This window comes from Cyprinus carpio, chromosome B25 (assembly GCF_018340385.1).
Source record: "Cyprinus carpio isolate SPL01 chromosome B25, ASM1834038v1, whole genome shotgun sequence".
In the NCBI taxonomy this organism is placed as follows: Eukaryota; Metazoa; Chordata; class Actinopteri; order Cypriniformes; family Cyprinidae; genus Cyprinus; species Cyprinus carpio.
Genome location: NC_056621.1, coordinates 15,846,704 through 15,866,602, shown reverse-complemented (window position 1 = coordinate 15,866,602; position 19,899 = coordinate 15,846,704). Strand labels below are relative to the sequence as shown.

Genomic DNA, 19,899 nt, shown 5'->3' with positions numbered 1-19,899 from the left:
TTTATAATACATAATAAACTTAAGTTGATTATGTTCATATTTTGTGTAGGCATATTACATTATGTAGGCCTATTTTATCAGTGTTGTTCAATAAAATCATTTAATTACTTGGTTTTGATACTTTATTTCAACCAATGATTGCCTCATAGTAAAAATAAAGCTCGCAACCTGAATGGGCAGGGCACACCCTGTGCCTGATAAGCCAGGGTTATGGCATCCACAATCCAGTGGGCCATCTTTTGCTTAGATACGGCATCCCCCTTCTGCCACCCTCCGTAACAGACAAAGAGCTGGTCTGAGGTCCTGAAGCTTTGTGTCCGGTCTACGTAGCATATCAATGCTTGGACGGGACAGAGCAAAGCCAGAGCTAGGTCTGGCTCCTCCAGGGGCAGCGCTTGCAGGTTCACCACTTGGTCTTTGAAGGGTGTAGTGGGAATCTTGGGCAGTAGCCCGGCCGGGGCCTCAGGATTACTAGGGAGTCAGCCAGCCCAAACTCTGGGCACGAATCGTCAACCGAAAATGCATGCAGGTCCCCTACCCTCTTGATGGAGGCCAGTGCAAGCAGGAGCAGAGTTTTCAATGAAAGAAACTTTAGCTAAACTGAATGCAAAAGCGTGAATGGGCCCTGCTGTAGTGATTTTAGCACTAGAGTCAGGTCCCAAGAGGGTATGGAGGGGGACCGGGAAGGATTTAACCTCCTGGCCCCTCTAAGGAACCTGACGACGAGGTCAAGCTTACCTAAAGACTTCCCTTTCACGTGGTCATGGTACATGTACATGGTACAATAGTGGCAACCTGGACTTTGAGGGTGGAGGGAGACAGCCTTCGCTCCAGCCCTTGCTGCAGAAAGGAAAGCATGACCGCAATCGGTCAACGAACCACTCAACGAACAGGTTCCACTTCAAGGTGTAAGCGTGTCTCATAGATAGTGCTCTTGCCGAAGTGATGGTGTTCACTACCTCCTGGGGTAGGTCACCTAGAACCTCCGTGTCCCATCCAGGGACCAGACATGGGGTTTCCAAAGGTCTGGACGTGGGTGCCAAAGGTGCCCCGTCTCTGAGTCAGTAGATCCTTCCTCCGAGGAATCGGCCAAGGAGGGGCTGTCACGAGGAGCACTAGTTCGGGGAACCAGGTCCAAGTGGGCCAATACGGCGCCACTAACAAGACTTGCTCCTCGTCCTCCCGGACTTTGCAGAGTGTCTGTGCGAGAAGGCTCATTGGGGGAAATGCATATTTGCGTAGGCCCTGCGGCCAGCTGTGTGCCAGTGCATCCGTGCTGAGTGTTCCCTCAGTCAGGGAGTAGAACAACTGGCAGTGAGAGGTCTCTGGAGAAGCAAACAGGTCTACCTGAGTGTCGCTCGGCTCCAAAGCAAAAAGCTGGTATGCATTGCACCTGCTGCCTTCTTATACTCACGCTGTGATCAGCGGCAGCTGGATGCAATAATTGCATGCCAATGTACATTAGCGCGTTTAGTTTACACTCAAAGTAGATTGGTCTATCAAAGCGATATCCCAATTTGTCGGTCACCGACGTGACGTCGAGAGTGACCGACTGAAAGGGAACTACTGATACATTGCATTAGGCATGGTGCTATTAACAGTAAAATCCACATTAGTACAACGATAGGTATGACGGTGTGGAAAATCCAGGTTCCCCATCCACCCCAGAGACCACTGAGCCAACCAAACCAGGAGTCATTTCTCTTTGGCTCCGGGATGGATTTCTTCATGTGGTTTACGATGTTCGTGATGTTGTCCGAATTATCTAGAATGTAGAAACAGATACACCCAACATTTTGCAGATCCCCCCTCTCTCTGAGGTCAAAATGTCCAAGACCAGTCTATTATGAATAACTGCATCTCTCATTCTCTTGAATTCCTCTGAAATTAGGCCTAGTGCTTACAAATATAATATTTGTTAAATAATTATTGTTTAATCTATTTTAACACAATTACAAAACTATTATAACATCTCAAATAAATATTTTGCCTATAATTCTTGATGAGTTTTATTGACAGCTGTGTTAAGGTGTGCAATTAGGTGTTATCCAAGCTGTTTCGGGCATGTCACGCCTATAAATTTGTGTGTTCACCTGTTCATTAGCCTGTAATTTGCAGTTGCATGTGAGAAAAACAGCAGGAATGCATAATTCTGTAAAAAGGACTTTGTAAAAACTCGCACTGATGCAGAAGAGAACCCCTCAGCCAGACTTTCAGGTTCATTCTGTAAAGCCGGGTAAAGGCCGATTATGAATGTCATTTGGGCTCAGTCAGTGTTTTCAGTCAGTGTTGTATAAAGTTGTGTAATGTGTGGTGTCTAAAGAATTAAAGACTGTTGCCAGTCATCCTCAAAGATTATTTTTATACATTTTATGACTGATGCCGGCGACTAACTGCACCTGTTTCCCAATATGTAAGTCTAATTTAAAAAAATGAACTAAAAAAAAAAATTCTTAAAATAATTTTATACACTTTAATTATATATAATATATTTGAGCAAATATGATGAGAAAATGCAGTGCCTTGAATAGGCTATACATTTACTGTAGAATAGATTAAAATATAGGCTACAAATAACATTTTAAATGACTTCTGTTTCGGAATAAATAAAGCCGTATTGAATTTTCATTCTAACTGCTATTCAGGTTTTGTATGCGGACAGGTTGTAGCTACAGTTCTCTTTTTTGTCGATGTTGTGTGACTTTAGGGATCGATAGGCTACAAGTTTACGTATGTGTTTTGTATTTGTATTAATCGTGCATTAGTGACCTGGCGTGAGAGATTCTTTCTACCCTGTGTTTTTTTTTAACCTACTGCAACAGTATTTAGATATTGGGGCTATTGTGAATGATGTTAGGATATGTTAACAATGGGCATGTTCGTGATGCCGATGGAAACGTGGTAGTTTTACTATGTGTGTCTTCCATATTATACGGTTTATTTTTCAATGGGATCAAAGAAAACTTTTGTTTACCAACAATGGATGAATTTTTTGTTTTGTTTGTAAGATGGTCTTATCCTGTGGGATAGTAGCAGATAAGTGATGAAACACACATGATCACAGAGTATACGGAAACCCAGCTCTACCCCATCAACCTCCTCATATTGTATATTTATGAGCGGAAACCACCTGCTCCCATTAAAACAAGTAATTTAATGTTTTGTGTAAACAGAACAAGGAACACTGTTTTTCCTTTGTACTGCACTTTAGATGCAAGTGAGCAACTGAAAGCCAAACCACAACAGATGAACAGTCCCATCCCTTTGCAGGACACAAAAATAGAGCTGCACCCTGACATCAAATAGTAACACAATATATTTGAAATTCAAATTCACTGTTATCTAATTTCCTCTGTAATTCAAAGTAACCAATTGTAAAACTTATACACTGATGGATAGCACGAGATACTTTGACATGGAAGATGAATTCAATTTTATTCTGTTAGTGTTCCTAACAGGCTTTCAGTGCCCATTTAGCTGTATCTGTTATTACTCTTGTTAGTGAAGTCTTGAACAATCTGTGTTTGCAGTTGTCTGTGATGTAGCTCATGGGGGTGCAGTTTTGTCTTCCACATGAAGCCAGAGCTTCCCCTATGCAATCTTTTTTCCCCCTTGTTCTTCCGTAAACACAGCGTCATCTCAAGAAATATATTTATTAAAGCTAACAGGCTCAGTAACTTCTGCAGCACAAACACAAGCATGTAGTCCACCATTGTTGTTGTTGTTGTTGTTGCTGTTACGTGATATAGCGGTGTCTGACTAGGGTCAAGACATGGGGTAATGACATGATATGTACACATGAAAACTCAAATGTGTAACTTTCAGATTTATCCACTCTGGCACCCAGTTTAAAAAAAATAGCGGTTTCAGGTTCCCAAAACGCTGGATCCATCTGGACGAATCGTCGATATCATACAAAAGTTATGTGCATACAGCTAAACGCGTCTCTGTGCATACAGGGCCTTAGATATGAAAGGCACTGTGTGCTTGTGCCATCACAGATCAAACAGAGGTCACTGCAACATTTGTATGTCCCAAGCTCAGTCTTAAGATAACCTCTGCAATAAACCCAACACATACAATTTGTTTTTCCAGTATAAACTTGCCACGAGTCCCCCTTTTTTTTTTTTATTTACCTTAATTTTTGTAGTTATTTTTTAAATGATCTTTCCAGTCGGTTGAATTTAAACTTTAAGTCTCTCAGAAAAATAAATAAATAAATAAACATTTCTATTTTATTTCAAAATTTTCTAAATGTACGTACATTTATAGATTTATTTTTATCATCAGAAAGATGCTATTTCATGCATGTTGAGTTATTTACACTGTTAAAGAGTTGGATTCTCATGCTAAAATGCTTTACATTTTCAGTTATCAGTACTCTAGTAAAAAAAATATATATATATAATGTTCAACCTGAAACTGGTTTTAAAAAGAGCATTGTGCTGAAAACAAAAGGGCGCTCATATCCTACCAAGCAGCAACCTTCCACTCTCTCGTGTGAAGCCACCACGGAAGTGACTTAAACTGTAATTCGTCAACTGGCCGCTGGAGTGGTTGTGTATGGGGGTTATTATGTTAGTATCACCATATTAAAATGCGCAACTTTACAGCAGAAAAAAACATGTTTACAGCCTGGTTCAAAAAATTATTTTGCTAATATATATAGCTAATTTTGCCCTTCATGACAACTGTGAGGGGGGTGATTTTTTTTATTTTTTTATATATAACTCATCCATTTACATTATATTAAACCTTAAAGTTCTGCATAATTAAGGGCATGGCCACTTGAGTGACAGGTGGATTGCCGCTGCTGTCACCGCTGTCGAGCTAGGTGGGCATGGTTTTAGCAACCAGCTCCCACCTCTTTGCCCATTTTCGATTATCTGGGAGTGACGTGTGGTGTCGCGCTGCCAAGATTGTGATGGTCAGCTCCACCAACTTTGAGCTTCAAAAACGCTCTTTAGAAATCTACAGGTGACGTCATGGACACTACATCCATGTTTTTATTCAGTCTATGTATCCTACATACCAGCACCTGATCAGGGTGAAGTTTGGGGGATTTTGTCCACAAACTGATGAGCACAATTTTTTTTTCTTTTTTTACATAATTATTATTATTATTATACACAGTATTTTAACTTAGGTGCTGCAAGCCATGCTCATTTTCTCTTGTCAGCATTTGACATAGAATGCAAGATATTTAGGAATCACAATATTATAATATAAATCATTACAGTAACAACATAATATTAGAACAATTATAACATAAATATAAACCATTATATTATAAGATTAACTTAAGTGGTGGTTAAGGGAATTTAAGTGACGCATGCACTCTCTTCTAAATAGGTGGCCTGCACTTTTTTCTTGTGTATGTGTGTGTACTTGTTTATGCTACATTGTGGGGACAAAAGTCCCCACAAGGATAGTAAAACCTGAATTTTTGACATTGTGGGGACCAGCCTGCCATCCCCACGAGGGGGAAAAAAATTATTATAAAAAATAGCAAATGATGTTTATCTGAAAGTGTAACAATGCAAACAGGTTTTCTGTAAGGGGTAGGTTTAGGGTTAGGGTTGGGTTTGGGGGATAGGAAATATCATTTGGTCAGTATGAAAGTAATAGAAGTCTATGGAAAGTCCCCACAATTCACAGAAACAAACGTGTGTGTGTGTGTGTGTGTGTGTGTGTGTGTGTGTTGTCTACTATTTTTGTAATCTTGTTTATACCATTTTGCAAGAAATCATATCCTATTTTTATGTTTATAGATACATTTATGTAGAATAAATGTAAATGGTTTGTTATATAGTGATTTTTTTTTTCTCAGCAAGGACATTTTAAATTGATCCAAACTGATTTCTCAGCTTTGCCCTCACAGAAATAAATTACATTTTAAAATTACAGTTAATTTAAAATGTAATATTTCACAATTTTATTATTTTTATTTTGTTTTGCAATGCTTACTTGTATATGTAAAATGTACAGTAAATCAATTATTAAAAAGTTACTTTTGTTAAAACAAAATTTCCTTTAATACAGAAAATAAACCGATACCAAGTCAAGTGATTAGAAGATTTGATGGTCATGAGTCATGCTCACTTTATGGTCTTTTAAAGACTTTATTGTCACAAGGATTTTATTGTTGCCATTTTTTGCAAAGTGATGTTAAGTCTTGCTGTGATCCTGCACAATGTGCATTTAAACATTCTTGATTTGTTTATTGTGCTGCTGACCTTTGCTCATAAAGTTTTAAATTGTATTGTTTGTTATAAAGAAGAACATTTGTGTCCAAGTCTCAGTGAATTTAATGTTACGTAATAATGCCTCATAATAAAGTACATTTATAGTATAGCAAATATTATTATACTGGATAGCATATCCTGCAATTATTTTGAGAGTAATAATTTCTAAATAAATGTAATCAGTGACAATATTAACTTAAAACTTATAATGACTATGAAATATTTAAAATGTATGCAATCATTGAAAGTGTTGAAAGCATATCAAATACAATCATGTGTTGCAGTATTGCAGATTTAATTGCTTCTGAACTTGCCTGGATACAGTATTCTGGAAATAATTTGGCAGCATAATAGTTAATGGATAATGGATTTTAAAACCTTTTATCTGATGGTAAACAGTGTCTAAAAAATCTCCAGAGAATTCTGAAAAATCTGAAAAAGTATGGAATATTCAATGTAAAATGTGTAAGTACTTGGAACCCTAACGTACAGAGCTGCTCTGAAGTGTACACATAGTTTTTTACTAAATTATTAATTTTAGTTTTTAGTTTGGATTGTCCTATTACTTTTTTGACCAACTTAGAATACGTAAATGTTTATATTATATTTTCAATTACATTTACATTATTAAAAAGAATTTAAAAAAAGATTCAAAAGGATTATTACAATATATATTAAATTATACAAATATATATTGTACCTCTAATTAAAAACATCATAAAATAATGTCAGATTTTTTAACTGTTAGTAATGATCGACCAAAAATAGCTTTGTACCTTACATAAGCCTCCATACATTTCATTGCTACATCGTCTACTTCTGGGTCAAACTTGTTTGCCAAAAGATGGTGTTGCTGCACAATCCATTTCAAGTCCCCAGCTCCATAGACACACACTGCCCGTCTGTGCATCGCAGTGCATGGTGGATACGGAGCCCCATTCTTCAGTTCTCCTCCGTGGTAGTAGCTCCACTTCACCAGACGAGCAATTGAATTCATGTCCGAGTGTTCATACTTGATGTTTGAAGGATTAGATCCTGGTACTGAAGGCATCCGCTGTAATGTAGCCCACATGTGCTCATCTGGACTGTGCGTGTCTTTCTCCCATTCCATGAAATCTTGAATCTCCTTGCTTTTGAAGATATGCTCCACAAACTCTCTTGAAACCACAAAGTAAGCATTTCCAGAGAACATGAGGGTCTCTATTGGTGGAGGTGACTTTTTAACATCTGTCCGAGTCACAACATTCGTAACATTTTGATGATATTGCCATCGACCTTTTTTGGCCTCTATGGTCTCAGACTCCAAACTGTTCTTTCCATTCAGGAGTTTTAGAGACTGAACCATCTCTGCATTGGTTTTAATGGGGAAATCAGTGCCACATGTGTTGAGCAGATACTTCCACTGGACAGGTGACTTTACCAGGTCCTGCATGCAGTTGATGTCCGCTTGAACTCGAGACTAAGAGGCTTAGATCACATGCTCCAGTTTGCTGGCCACAAACACATTGGTCAGGCAGAATGTAATGGCCCTTACTGCTTCTTTAAAGATCTCAGGAGACTTCTGGTCCATGTGAACACAGTACACATTGTGTGGATTGTAAATGGCTCTAAGAAGCCTTTCAAACATCTTGATCTTCTCATGTATCACCATGGAGTAAGCAATGGGGAAATCTTTCTCCTCTTTACTGAGAGAAACCGTCAGAAATCTTCTGTCTCTGATGTAGGATGGACAATGCTTGGTTGCGTTGAAGTAGAATGACTCTGATAGCAAAGTTTTTCTTTTTTTCGAGGCCAGGAGCTTCCTGAAAACATCCTTGTCCAGTCCTTCCATGTCTCCTTCAATAATAACAGAACAAGTCTGTAATTCTTCAACATCCTGCTTTAGTAAGTGACTCAAGACCAGCTCTTTCTTAAGAGGAGAGTTTGTCTCTTGTCCTGGATAATTTAGCAAGAAGAGGGACACTGATAGAATGAAGATAATTTTCGGAATCCTCTGATATTTAAACCTCTTTTTCAGGTCTTTAAGATTATAACTTTCCAGAAATAACTGCCAGGAGATTAAACCTGTGCCAGTGAGGTATAAAACATTCTCTCATGTGGCAAGATAGTAAATCTTATACAGAGGGGGAGGGCCTTCCTCTGAAAAAGCGATTAATAATTATTGCACAATGGTGTTGATATAACTTACCTGGAGGGTGCGATTATCCAATATTACAGTAAATAAGCAATATATATATATATTTTAAAAATGCAGTTTTTGGGATCCAAAGTTGTTCTTAAAAACAAAAAAAATTGCAAAACAATAAAGTATTATATAAAAAGGTATTACCTATCACATTTTAAAAATGTTGGTTGCTTTTCTGGTTATCAGATCTGTAGTCTGACATGAGTTTAAATTTACATTTATTCATTTAGCAGATGCTTTTATCCAAAGCAACAATTGGGGAATACATCAAGCAATTCATCTTAAACAGGCAAATAGACACAGGAAGTGCTCATCATACCAAGTTTCAAGCATAGTTCAAATAAGTACAAGCTAGACAGAGAAAGATGAAAGAGAAACATATATATATATATTATATTCTTTAACTCCAATGGGTTTTTATAGCCTATTACAATTCTAGCTTATCTAGTGATCCTGTAATCTACTGACAATTCTGCACAAAAAATTTTCTCTTTTTATGGGTATAGTCAAGCAGTCGAAAACAATGGTTTAGCATTGCAGAAGCTGTATGGGAGGTGCTAAAGAGAAATGGCTAAACATGGTTCTGGTGCTAGCGAGTCATGTCATGTTTACATTTTGCTGCCTCTTATCAAAAAGCAATATAAAATTTTTATTTAATGCTGACTTTAAGTAACTCCACAAACAGCATTACCGCTTAAAGAAATGTTTGACTTATTTGATTACTTGCAAACAGATGTTACTTTCAGAATCAACAGCAGTGTAATTCTGGTAAAGTCATTGGTTTATTGAAAACAATTTTCATTGAAATAATTATTTTATTTAGTGTACCTAAGTTGGGCAGTTGGCCCTTGACTTTTTATGTTAGTTTTTCTTTGTCTATTGTAACAGTGTGTGGAAAACATATTTGCTGTGGTAAAAGAAGCCACAATAAATTAGATCAGGTGATATCAGTTACTTATTATGGTAGAAGTGGGTGAAAGTCACACATGTTCAAGTCTTAAGCAAGTCTCAACTTACAGTGCAAACAAATCAAGCAAATCAAGCAAGTCAAGTCGAGTCCTGCTAAGGATCATGTCAAGTCAAGTCACAGTATCAAACAGGAACAAATATATTTTTGCCACATTACCTTATTCATTTTTCCTCAGAAATTAACTTTCTTAATTATACATTTTAAATATATATTTTTTAAATATAACATTTTGAATATAGGCAAAATACTACTTTGTATACCGATAAGTCTTTAATTGAGAAAATATTGATAAAAATACAAGTTAAGAGTTTGACCATCCTAGGAGACACAGATACTATTTAACAGATGTTTGAAAATGATTTTGCACTAAATATCTCCAGCGAAGACTGGGATTCAGTCTGGGAGCATGCTAAATAATTTCAGTGTAACAAAACATGCTATTCAATTTAAAATAATACGCTCACTACAAATCACCCCTTATGTCAGAAATAAAATGGACCCATACTTTTCATCGGATATAGACACCCTATTTGGACTATTTATTTCACTTTGCATGATTGCCTACATTGTTCTTGAAAACTATTGTCATGGCTCAAAACAAGAAGCCTATTGCTGTTAATGTTTATGTACTGTATCTTCCCCTGTGACATCGATTTCTTTGATTTTATCTTAATAAGAACTAAATTGACAGCTGTGCATTTATGGTCTGCCTAAGCTTTTTGTTTTGTTTCATTTTTGTTTTCTGTTTGTTCTGTTGGAATTTAAAATATGAATTAAAAAATGGAATATAGAAATATGAAATGAAATGATATGCCTACTCTATGACATTAATGCCACCAGTAAGTGATAGCAAATCACTGCTTTATCACAGAAGCGTTCATAGAACTGATTCATTCAAAACAGTTGATTTGTTCATGAACAAGCAAGATTGGGCCACTGAATCACTCAAGCAATTTGTTCAAATCCCTGGATTCGTGTTCCTTAGAGACGCACAAAACCCTTTAGCTGTGGGCTGAACGGAACTGTTGGTAGCCTTGCAGAAAATATTACTAAATATCTTTTGGTTTAAATAAAAAAAAACAAATACTAGGGCCATTTTGACAACATATCTTGGATTTTGGGTGCTGTATCCAAGCATGTTAACAGAAAGTTGAGTGGAAGGAAAAAGTGTGGAAGAAAAAGATGCACAACCAACCGAGAGAACCGCAGCCTTATGAGGATTTTCAAGCAAAATCAATTCAAGAATTTGAGTGAACTTCACAAGGAATGGACTGAGGCTGGGGTCAAGGCATCAAGAGCCACCACACACAGATGTGTCAAGGAATTTGGCTACAGTTGTCGCTCCTGAACCACAGACAAAGTCAGAGGCATCTTACCTGGGCTAAGGAGAAGAAGAACTGGACTGTTGCCCAGTGGTCCAAAGTCCTCTTTTCAGATGAGAGCAAGTTTTGTATTTTATTTGGAAACCAAGGTCCTAGAGACTGAAGGAAGGGTGAAGAAGCTCATAGCCCAAGTTGCTTGAAGTCCAGTGTTAAGTTTCCACAGTCTGTGATGATTTGGGGTGCAATGTCATCTGCTGGTGTTGGTCCATTGTGTTTTTTGAAAACCAAAGTCACTGCACCCGTTTACCAAGAAATTTTGGAGCACTTCATGCTTCCTTCTGCTGACCAGCTTTTTGAAGATGCTGATTTCATTTTCTAGCAGGATTTGGCACCTGCCCACACTGCCAAAATCACCAAAAGTTGGTTAAATGACCATGGTGTTGGTGTGCTTGACTGGCCAGCAAACTCACCAGACCTGAACCCCATAGAGACATTCTAATTTATTGAGATGCTCCTGTATTTATTTACTGTGATACAGTTCGTGTTAGGGGAGAAGGAAGAAGTCGGAGTCGGCGTGACTGAGGCTCAAGGCAATTTATTCAGCACAACAAAATAATAAACATAAGCGTGATCACACGCATCAGATAACATAAACCCTGAGTATGTTGGTTTCTAACTTCATCCAACCAGCAACGCGTCAACAATGAGTCAGCCACGTATGGAAGGCAGACGGGGCCATAAGTCTTTAAACGGAACGTGTGAAATTTGACCGTGTCAACACGCACAATTTGCCCGTGTTAACACGGCAATTTTAAACGCGTTTCTTTTGTATGTGTAGACACACACATTTTAGCCGTGTTAAGGCGTCAGTTTTTGCCACGTTTATTTGGTACGTGTAAAGACACACAGTTTGACTGCAATGGTGTTTCTCAACACACACATTCTGGCTGAGTTCAAACATGTCATATTTTTAAAGCAGATTTCTTTTCACATAAATGGAAGCGTAGCGTAAGTTCTACTAGGAAGACTAAATGTCACGTCACATTACAATTAAGGTCTAGCCAATCAGCTTTCAACACGATGGATATAAAAGCGCACTACTCACATCCTATTTGTGTTTGCAGATACCGCCGCTGTCATTTTTGCGCAAACTGTCGTTTAGGCTATTGCCTGATTTTCACTGGGTTACTTGCAGTTAAGTTCGTTTCCTGCAAGCTATTGCGAGTTTGACATTCCTCTCAAGATGCACATTAGATAGTTGGCTTTGCTCTGGTGTCGTGAATGTTTTTGGTCGTTAGTAGTCTTGGATGATACACAGGCTTCGGAGTTTTCTCGGCAGAGGAAGTGAAACGTTGGCTGAGTTCCGAGTGCTTTCCAGTGTTGCCAGGTTTTTTCAAAACCACCAATTGCTACTCAAAACTATCCCAATCGCGTTTCGAGAAGGGTTCCCTGACGAAAAAAAATAAAATAAAAAAAATTCACATTCCAGGCGCTAAATATCACATTATTGGGGTCGCTTCAACTCGCGGACATGTAAAGCAACCCGCAGCAACAGTGTTACAATATCCCAATTCCTCAGAAAAATCGAGGACATGGCAACGCCTGTGCTTTCCGAGCTGTCGTGTCGGCGCTGCTTGTGTCTCTATCAACAAAATATTTCATCTGTACGCTCACGTGAACCTGCACGCATGAAATCTCTCTGGGCCTGCTGACGGTCTCTTTCGGCATCTCGCTTTCATCAGCCTACACCTTATAAGTATAATTTTTGTTTTATGCGCTTGGGCATACATTTTATTCTCTGCAAGGTTATTTGCTCAAACGTTTAAGATAAAGCGTTTGGTGTTGCGTGATGGTTTATCTAGCAAACTAGCATGATCAAGATGTTAATCAAACTAATACATTCAATGTTTGGAACAACTCTTTCGTAATAAGAAATTTTAAGGCTTGTTATTAAAGGCTTGCAATCTTTATAGCCTACTGATAAAGATCGTTGCTCGCATTATTCCTTCTGAAAAATGGGCTATGTTTTGCACACCTTTAAGTATTTTTTGTCTTAATCATATGCTTTTGTTTTTGTTGATTCAGTCATTGTTTCATCTGCATCTATCTACAATAATTCTGAATGCCTCGTATAGGAATGGGGGTCACTCGTCGGGTTCCCATGGTTATATGGAGTCATCAAGCTTCGTGGGAATTCCATGGCTGCAGATGCAGAGAACTTTGGCTCTCACCTCATCTTTACACAGGTCACTCTTTGGACTGGCGCTATTATGAAGCAGGCTCTATCAAGCTGATGTATATGGTCATCTTTCATTTGAGTTCTAGGTTAGAGTAGGCTCATCTTTAAAGTCCACGTGAACTGGAGGTCGCTGCTGACTTTATTTTAGTGTGGTGACGTATTTCCAGCTGAAACAGAATATTGAATAGAGGGCATGGTTTTTGTTTGCACTTCTAGTCTGTTTTTCACTTATCGCAAACTAATGGCTGGAGGGGTGTGTTTAAGGATATTCTGCCCATGCCGTCAAACTGACGTCATTAGAAAAGGAATGCCATTCCACAGCGGAAGTAAATGTTCAGATTTTGATTAAGGATTACAAAGAAGATTATTTCTTTTTCTTTTTCAGCGGATTAACTTGCACAGATAATTTACATCAATACTAGCCATGTGTGTTGGTAAAGTCAATTTTGATTTCACGCAGACTTTAAGTTATAATCGAGGCTTGTTTGGTCTTACCCGGCTGTTGCTGCCTTCACCTTACACAGACTGCTGAGGCACTTTGCATAACTCTGCTATGATGGTCATCAGGGATGGTGTCCATTACAGTTTATGAAGTTTGGCCTATTGTGGCCTTCACATGTCACAACGACTTTGCTTAAATTGAGTATCTCTTTTTATGGTCATGCTGATCTGGCTCATTTTCTATTTTTTTTTTTTTTTTGGTGGGGGGGGGATAGGTTGCTCTGCAGTTTCTGGCAGTTAGATGGAGTTTTATCAAGAGTGCTCAGGAGTCTAACCTAAAGAATTGTATCTGTGTATATGCTCTTATGTCTGCTAGAACCCTAATTCTACCTCTTATCAATTAACCTAATCACCTTTCTTACTCAATGAGGTGGTTTAGAATTCCTGTAATTTGCCATCAGGCTGCTATATACATGATCCTCCTCATCGGATATCCGTCAAGATCAGGCTTTATTTCACGTAATGCTCAAGGTACAGTATAATACTCTTAGCAAACTACTGGCGGTGACTACTTCTCACATGCTCCCCATGTCCAGTTTATCATGGTTTTTCACACACAATGGTCTATCGTTGTCATCTACACACAAGGCTTTCACATCACATAGCTTAAAGAAAAGTACATTGCCTATCAACGTAATGTAATGTGTGTGTTTAAGGTAAATTAAGCAAATACTGGTGGTGGTGGTGTTACACCTATTCATTACATTTACTCTTCTACCGCCTCTCGCAGGCTTCCGTCATGGCCTTAGCAGCTATACTCTCTACGGCCTCTTGTAGCGTTCTTTCACGGCCTATCGGGGCCTTTGTCTCTGCGGCTGGTTCAGCTCAATGTAGTCACGTTTAGAAGCTGCGGTCTGTCACCGCTTCTATACACTGGTCACTAATGCTGCTGAACTCGGAGTACAAACATCAGATATGAAGCTACTGGGAAGATGGTCATCCTCCGCATTTGAATTCCACATTAGACCTGAAATACTAAACATTTTAAGGTATATCAAGCTGTCCTCAAGGTAATCTATATGCAAATAATGGTGGTGGTACAATTCCTCTTCATATTACTCCCAACAACCTCTGATTACTGTGGCTTAACTTGTCCTTTCTTTTTGTGGCCCATCTTTCGTGGCCTTCCCTTCTGATACCCATCTCATGGTGTTCCCACCGTGGTCTAATTACATGGCCTTCCTCTCTGTGCATACTGCATTTCACTTCATTCTACGGCCTCTTGGCTTTCTCACTATGGTCAATTTGGACATCCTCCTCTGCGGCCTAGCTAGGCCTTTTCTCTGCGGCCTTCTTGGCTTTCTTTTGTGGCCCGCCGGGGCCGTTCCCACTGTGGCCCGCCGGGGCCATTAACCACTGTGGCCCGCTGGGGCCGTTAACCACTGTGGCCCGCCGGGGCCTGCCTCACTGTCCGGCCTATCGTGGCCTGCCTCACTGTCCGGCCTATCGTGGCCTGCCTCACTGTCCGGCCTATCGTGGCCTGCCTCACTGTCCGGCCTATCGTGGCCTGCCTCACTGTCCGGCCTATCGTGGCCTGCCTCTCTCTCTCTCACTGTCCGGCCTATCGTGGCCTGCCTCTCTCTCTCACTGTCCCGGCCTATTGTGGCCTGCCTCACTGTCCGGCCTATCGTGGCCTGCCTCTCTCTCTCACTGTCCGGCCTATTGTGGCCTGCCTCTCTCTCTCACTGTCCGGCCTATCGTGGCCTGCCTCACTGTCCGGCCTATCGTGGCCTGCCTCTCTCTCTCACTGTCCGGCCTATCGTGGCCTGCCTCTCTCTCTCACTGTCCGGCCTATTGTGGCCTGCCTCACTGTCCGGCCTATCGTGGCCTGCCTCTCTCTCTCACTGTCCGGCCTATTGTGGCCTGCCTCTCTCTCTCACTGTCCGGCCTATTGTGGCCTGCCTCACTGTCCGGCCTATCGTGGCCTGCCTCTCTCTCTCACTGTCCGGGCCTATCGTGGCCTGCCTCTCTCTCTCACTGTCCGGCCTATCGTGGCCTCTCTCAAAGGCTCTGTGGTCTATCTTCATTGCCATATAAGCTAATACTTTAGCTATAATCTGATGTTGTATTCTTATGTCTGGCTAATTATCTCAATTTATCTCTTTCGTTCATGTTCCAGGATCCTCTAAGAAATACTTCATCTGGTGCGTATTACACTATTCTTCTTTCTTTTGGGGTAGGCTCCGCCCTGCCTTCGTTTTCGGCAGGATTAGCTGGTATCTACAAACTTCAGATCCACGCTACGGATGGGGCCTACGCCAAAATAATTATATTTTTTGTTGTTGTAAATAAATACTTCAGCCTTATCTCTACCTCCTGAGTCTTTCTGGTAGAAATGGAAGCGTAGCGTAAGTTCTACTAGGAAGACTAAATGTCACGTCACATTACAATTAAGGTCTAGCCAATCGGCTTTCAACACGATGGATATAAAAGCGCACTACTCACATCCTATTTGTGTTTGCAGATACCGCCGCTGTCATTTCCCTCCATCCTCCCCACCACCACCAGGTTGGCCGTGTCCATGCGGGGGGTAGGCTCCGCCCTGCCTTCGTCTTCGGCAGGATTAGCTGGTATCTACAAACTTCAGATCCACGCTACGGATGGGGCCTACGCCAAAATAATTATATTTTTTGTTGTTGTAAATAAATACTTCAGTCTTATCTCTACCTCCTGAGTCTTTCTGGTAGAAATAGTAGTTCTGTCATGACAACTCTTGAAGGGATTGGCATAGTACTGTACATGACAATGTTAAAGGGGTCCTATTATGCTTTTTCACTTTTTCAACTTTAGTTAGTTTGTAATGTTGCTGTTTGAGCATAAAAAAGATCTGCAAAGTAACAAAGCTCAAAGTCCAATTCCAAAGGAGATATTTTATTTAACAGAAATCACTTTTCAAATCCTACAACAAACGACTTGTTTGGACTAAAACGCATATTTTCCGGGATTTGTGATATCACAAATATTGACGAATGGGATGAGACCTGGTTGAGCTGCCCCAGAGAAGGCAACGAGTGTTATCACTATGTTGGAGACATGCTAGCATTCCCAAGGGAACCAACCCTCGGGGGACCATCGTTCCTCTTGCACTCCGCAACCAGTTGAGCTGCCAATGGAGTGCTGGGCCCTCTACAAGGAGCTGCCAGCAGTATCCTTTGGCGCTTCTCTTGATGACTGGATGTTGATCACTGCATCGGAGAGTGAGCCAGAGCTTTCTGGATAGGAAGATTCGGCTGCGCTGCTGTCCTTTGGGACTGTAGCAATGCCAGAATCAGATCTGGAAATAAGAGCTATGCTTTTCCAGGCTGCCGTGGGGGTAGGGCTCGAGTGGAGACTTCCACCATGTCCCGAGCCCCCAAGGTTGGATGATTGGTTCTTCAATGTGGTCCGCGCTTCACTCCTCCTCCCTCACCACTCTCGATGGTGGAGCAGCTAGGGGGTATACGGGAGTCCCCCCGGTGGAGCGGTTGGTTACGATGCAGTTGTGTCCTAATACTGCCTCCACCCAGCAGGGCCAGTACTTGTCTGGCCTGTCCGGCGATGCTTATGTGGCCTGTTGAGAAGCTTCCTCTGCCTTACACGCTACGGCGTTAATGCAGGTTCTTCAGGCTAAAGCACTGAGGTACCTGCATGAGGGTGCTCACTATCCAGAAGTTCTGAAAGAGCTCCGAACCGCAACTGAACTTGCACTCCGAGCAACAAAGGTCACAGCGAGTTCTCTGGGTCGTGTGATGTCCACACTTATGGTCCTGGAGCATCACCTCTGGTTGTGTCTGGTCGACATTAGGGACGCTGAAAAAGTTCAGTTCCTCAAGGTCCCGTTGTCCCAGACCGGCCTATTTGGTGACGCAGTCGAGAACATGGCCCAGCAGTTCTCGGCTGCACAGGAGCAGACTGAGGCGGTCTGACCTTCTGCCTGGCGGGCAGCTGTTGCCTCCACCTGTCCGTCGGCTGCAGCGACCCATCCCAAACCGTGGAACCAGGTAAGTGTTGCACTGCACACTCAGACTCCTCTTCAGGTCCCTGCGTTCCACCTCGCTGCCCCACCGCAGGTTCGTCGGGGGTCCTGCTGGTCCAATTTGTGTAGTGTCAGGGTATCTGGCTACCCATACCGTCTCGCTGGTTCCTGCAGACCATCAGACTTGGCTATGCGATTCAGTTTGCCTAGCGTCCCCCCAAGTTCAGCGGCATCCGCTGCACATCAGTGAGGGCAGCTGATGCTCCTGTCTTGTGTGCATAGATCGCAGTCCTACTGGCGAAGGATGCAATAGAGCCGATCCCTCCAGCCAATATGGAGATGGGGTTTTACAGCCCCTACTTCGTTGTGCCCAAGAAAGGCGGTGGGTTACGACCGATCTTGGACCTGCATGTCTTGAACCGGGCCCTCCACTGGTTACCAACTTATTGACACAGGAACGCATCTTCGGGTGCATCCATCCCTGAGATAGGTTTGCAGCGATTGACCCCAAAGGACGCGTACTTTCATGTGTCGATCCTTCTGCATCACTGACCATTGCTGTGGATCGCATATGAAGGACGAGCATATCAGTACCAGCTCCTGCTCTCTGGGCTGTCCCTGTCACCCCATTTCTTCATGTAAGTTATGGAGGCAGCCCTGGTTCCTCTGAGAGAACAGGGCGTCCACATTTACAACTACCTCAACGACTGGCTCGCACTAGCTCAGTCTCACGATCAGTTGTGTGCACACAGGGACTTGGTGCTCTTGCACCTCAGATGGTTGGGCCTTCGGGTCAACTGGGAAAAGAGCAAACTCTCCTTGGAGAGGATATCTTTTCTCGGTATGGAGTTGGATTTGGTCGAGCATGCCTCATGCAAGGAAGTGCTCAGTTGGTGTTGAACTGCCTGAATATGTTCAAGGGCAGGATTGCGGTCCCACTGAAACAGTTTCAGAGGCTCCTGGGGCATATTAGATTAGATTAGATTCAACTTTATTGTCATTGCACATGTAAGGTACAAGGCAACGAAATGCAGTTAGCATCTAACCAGAAATGCAATAAGCAGTATGTACAGGATATACAGTGTCTACAATATGTTACAAATGTAAAATAAATATACAGATAAGGCAGTACTATGGACATAATTTACAGTTTTTTTAAATACTATCAGCATGATATACAGATATGTGTACTATGAACATACTATACAGATGGATTATGTAATAAGTGTATGTACACTATAAGCAGAAACTATAAATATATGAACATTTACACTAGTGCAATGGACAGTAAAAAAGTGCATAGAAAAATATTCCAGTGTGCAAACTGATTATTCAGTATTCTGTATGAATGAATAGATAGTAGTGCAAGTAATAACAAGTGTAACTGTTTTTTGTTGTTGTTGTAAACCAGATGTAGTGATGAGAAGGGGTGAGAAGTGTTTAGTGGTGTGTGTGTGTAGGGGGGTGGGGGGTCAGTGGGCAGAATTCAGTAAGGAGACAGCTGTAGGGAAAAAGCAGTTCCTGAGTCTGCTGGTCCTTGTCCGGAGGCTCCTGAAGCGCCTCCCAGAGGGCAGGAGGTTAAACAGTCTATGGTCAGGGTGAAAGGAGTCCTTAAAGGGATAGTTCACCCAAAAATGAAAATTATGTCATTAATGACTCACCCTCATGTCGTTCCAAACCCGTAAGACCTCCGTTCATCTTCGGAACACAGTATAAGATATTTTAGATTTAGTCCGAGAGCTTTCTGTTCCTCCATTGAGAGGTCCGACAGAAACGGTTCTTGACTCAAGAACGAGTCAATGTTTCGTTCGTTATCTGGCTCGGTCAGCAGTTCAGTCAGTGTACTGTTTGAGTAAATGAATTACTCTGGGATATTGGTTTATTTGAACTCAGAGGGAGTGTCAGCCACGTTAAAAAAGTTAAAAGCTTAAGTCATTTGTGGATTAATGCTTATTGTTGACGCGAACCGTTTCAAACGATTCAGTTCGATTTGGTGAACTGGTTCAAGAAGATCCGGTTACATCGAGTGATTCGTTCACGAACCGGATATCACTAAACTGCAGTGTTGTGAACGCGCTTATAACAGACCCGGGGAGAGAAGTCAATGCTGAATAAAGTCGTAGTTTTTTGATATTTTTGGACCAAAATGTATTTTTCGATGCTTCAAAAAATTCTAACGGACCCTCTGATGTCACATGGACTACTTTGAATATGTTTTTATTGCCTTTCTGGACGTGGACAGTATACCGTACATACATTCTCAATGGAGGAACAGAAAGCTCTCGGACTAAATCTAAAATATCTTATACTGTGTTCCGAAGATGAACGGAGGTCTCACGGGTTTGGAACGACATGAGGATGATTCATTAATGACATAATTTTCATTTTTGGGTGAACTATCCCTTTAAGAATGCTGCGAGCTAGACGTAGACAGTGTTTTCTCTGGATGTCCTCAATAGCAGGAAGTGTTGTCTCTGTGATG

At 41.2% G+C, this 19,899-nt stretch overlaps 1 protein-coding gene across 1 annotated transcript; it reads right to left on the bottom strand.

Moving 5' to 3' along the window:
• Nucleotides 1-6,004: 6,004 nt before the first annotated feature.
• On the bottom strand, nt 6,005-9,955 carry LOC109101825 (beta-1,3-galactosyl-O-glycosyl-glycoprotein beta-1,6-N-acetylglucosaminyltransferase 3-like). Its single transcript, XM_042753347.1, is given in 2 exon segments — nt 6,005-8,180; nt 9,949-9,955. Coding segments are annotated over 2 exon segments (1,227 nt in total). The 3' UTR covers nt 6,005-6,960.
• Nucleotides 9,956-19,899: the final 9,944 nt, after the last annotated feature.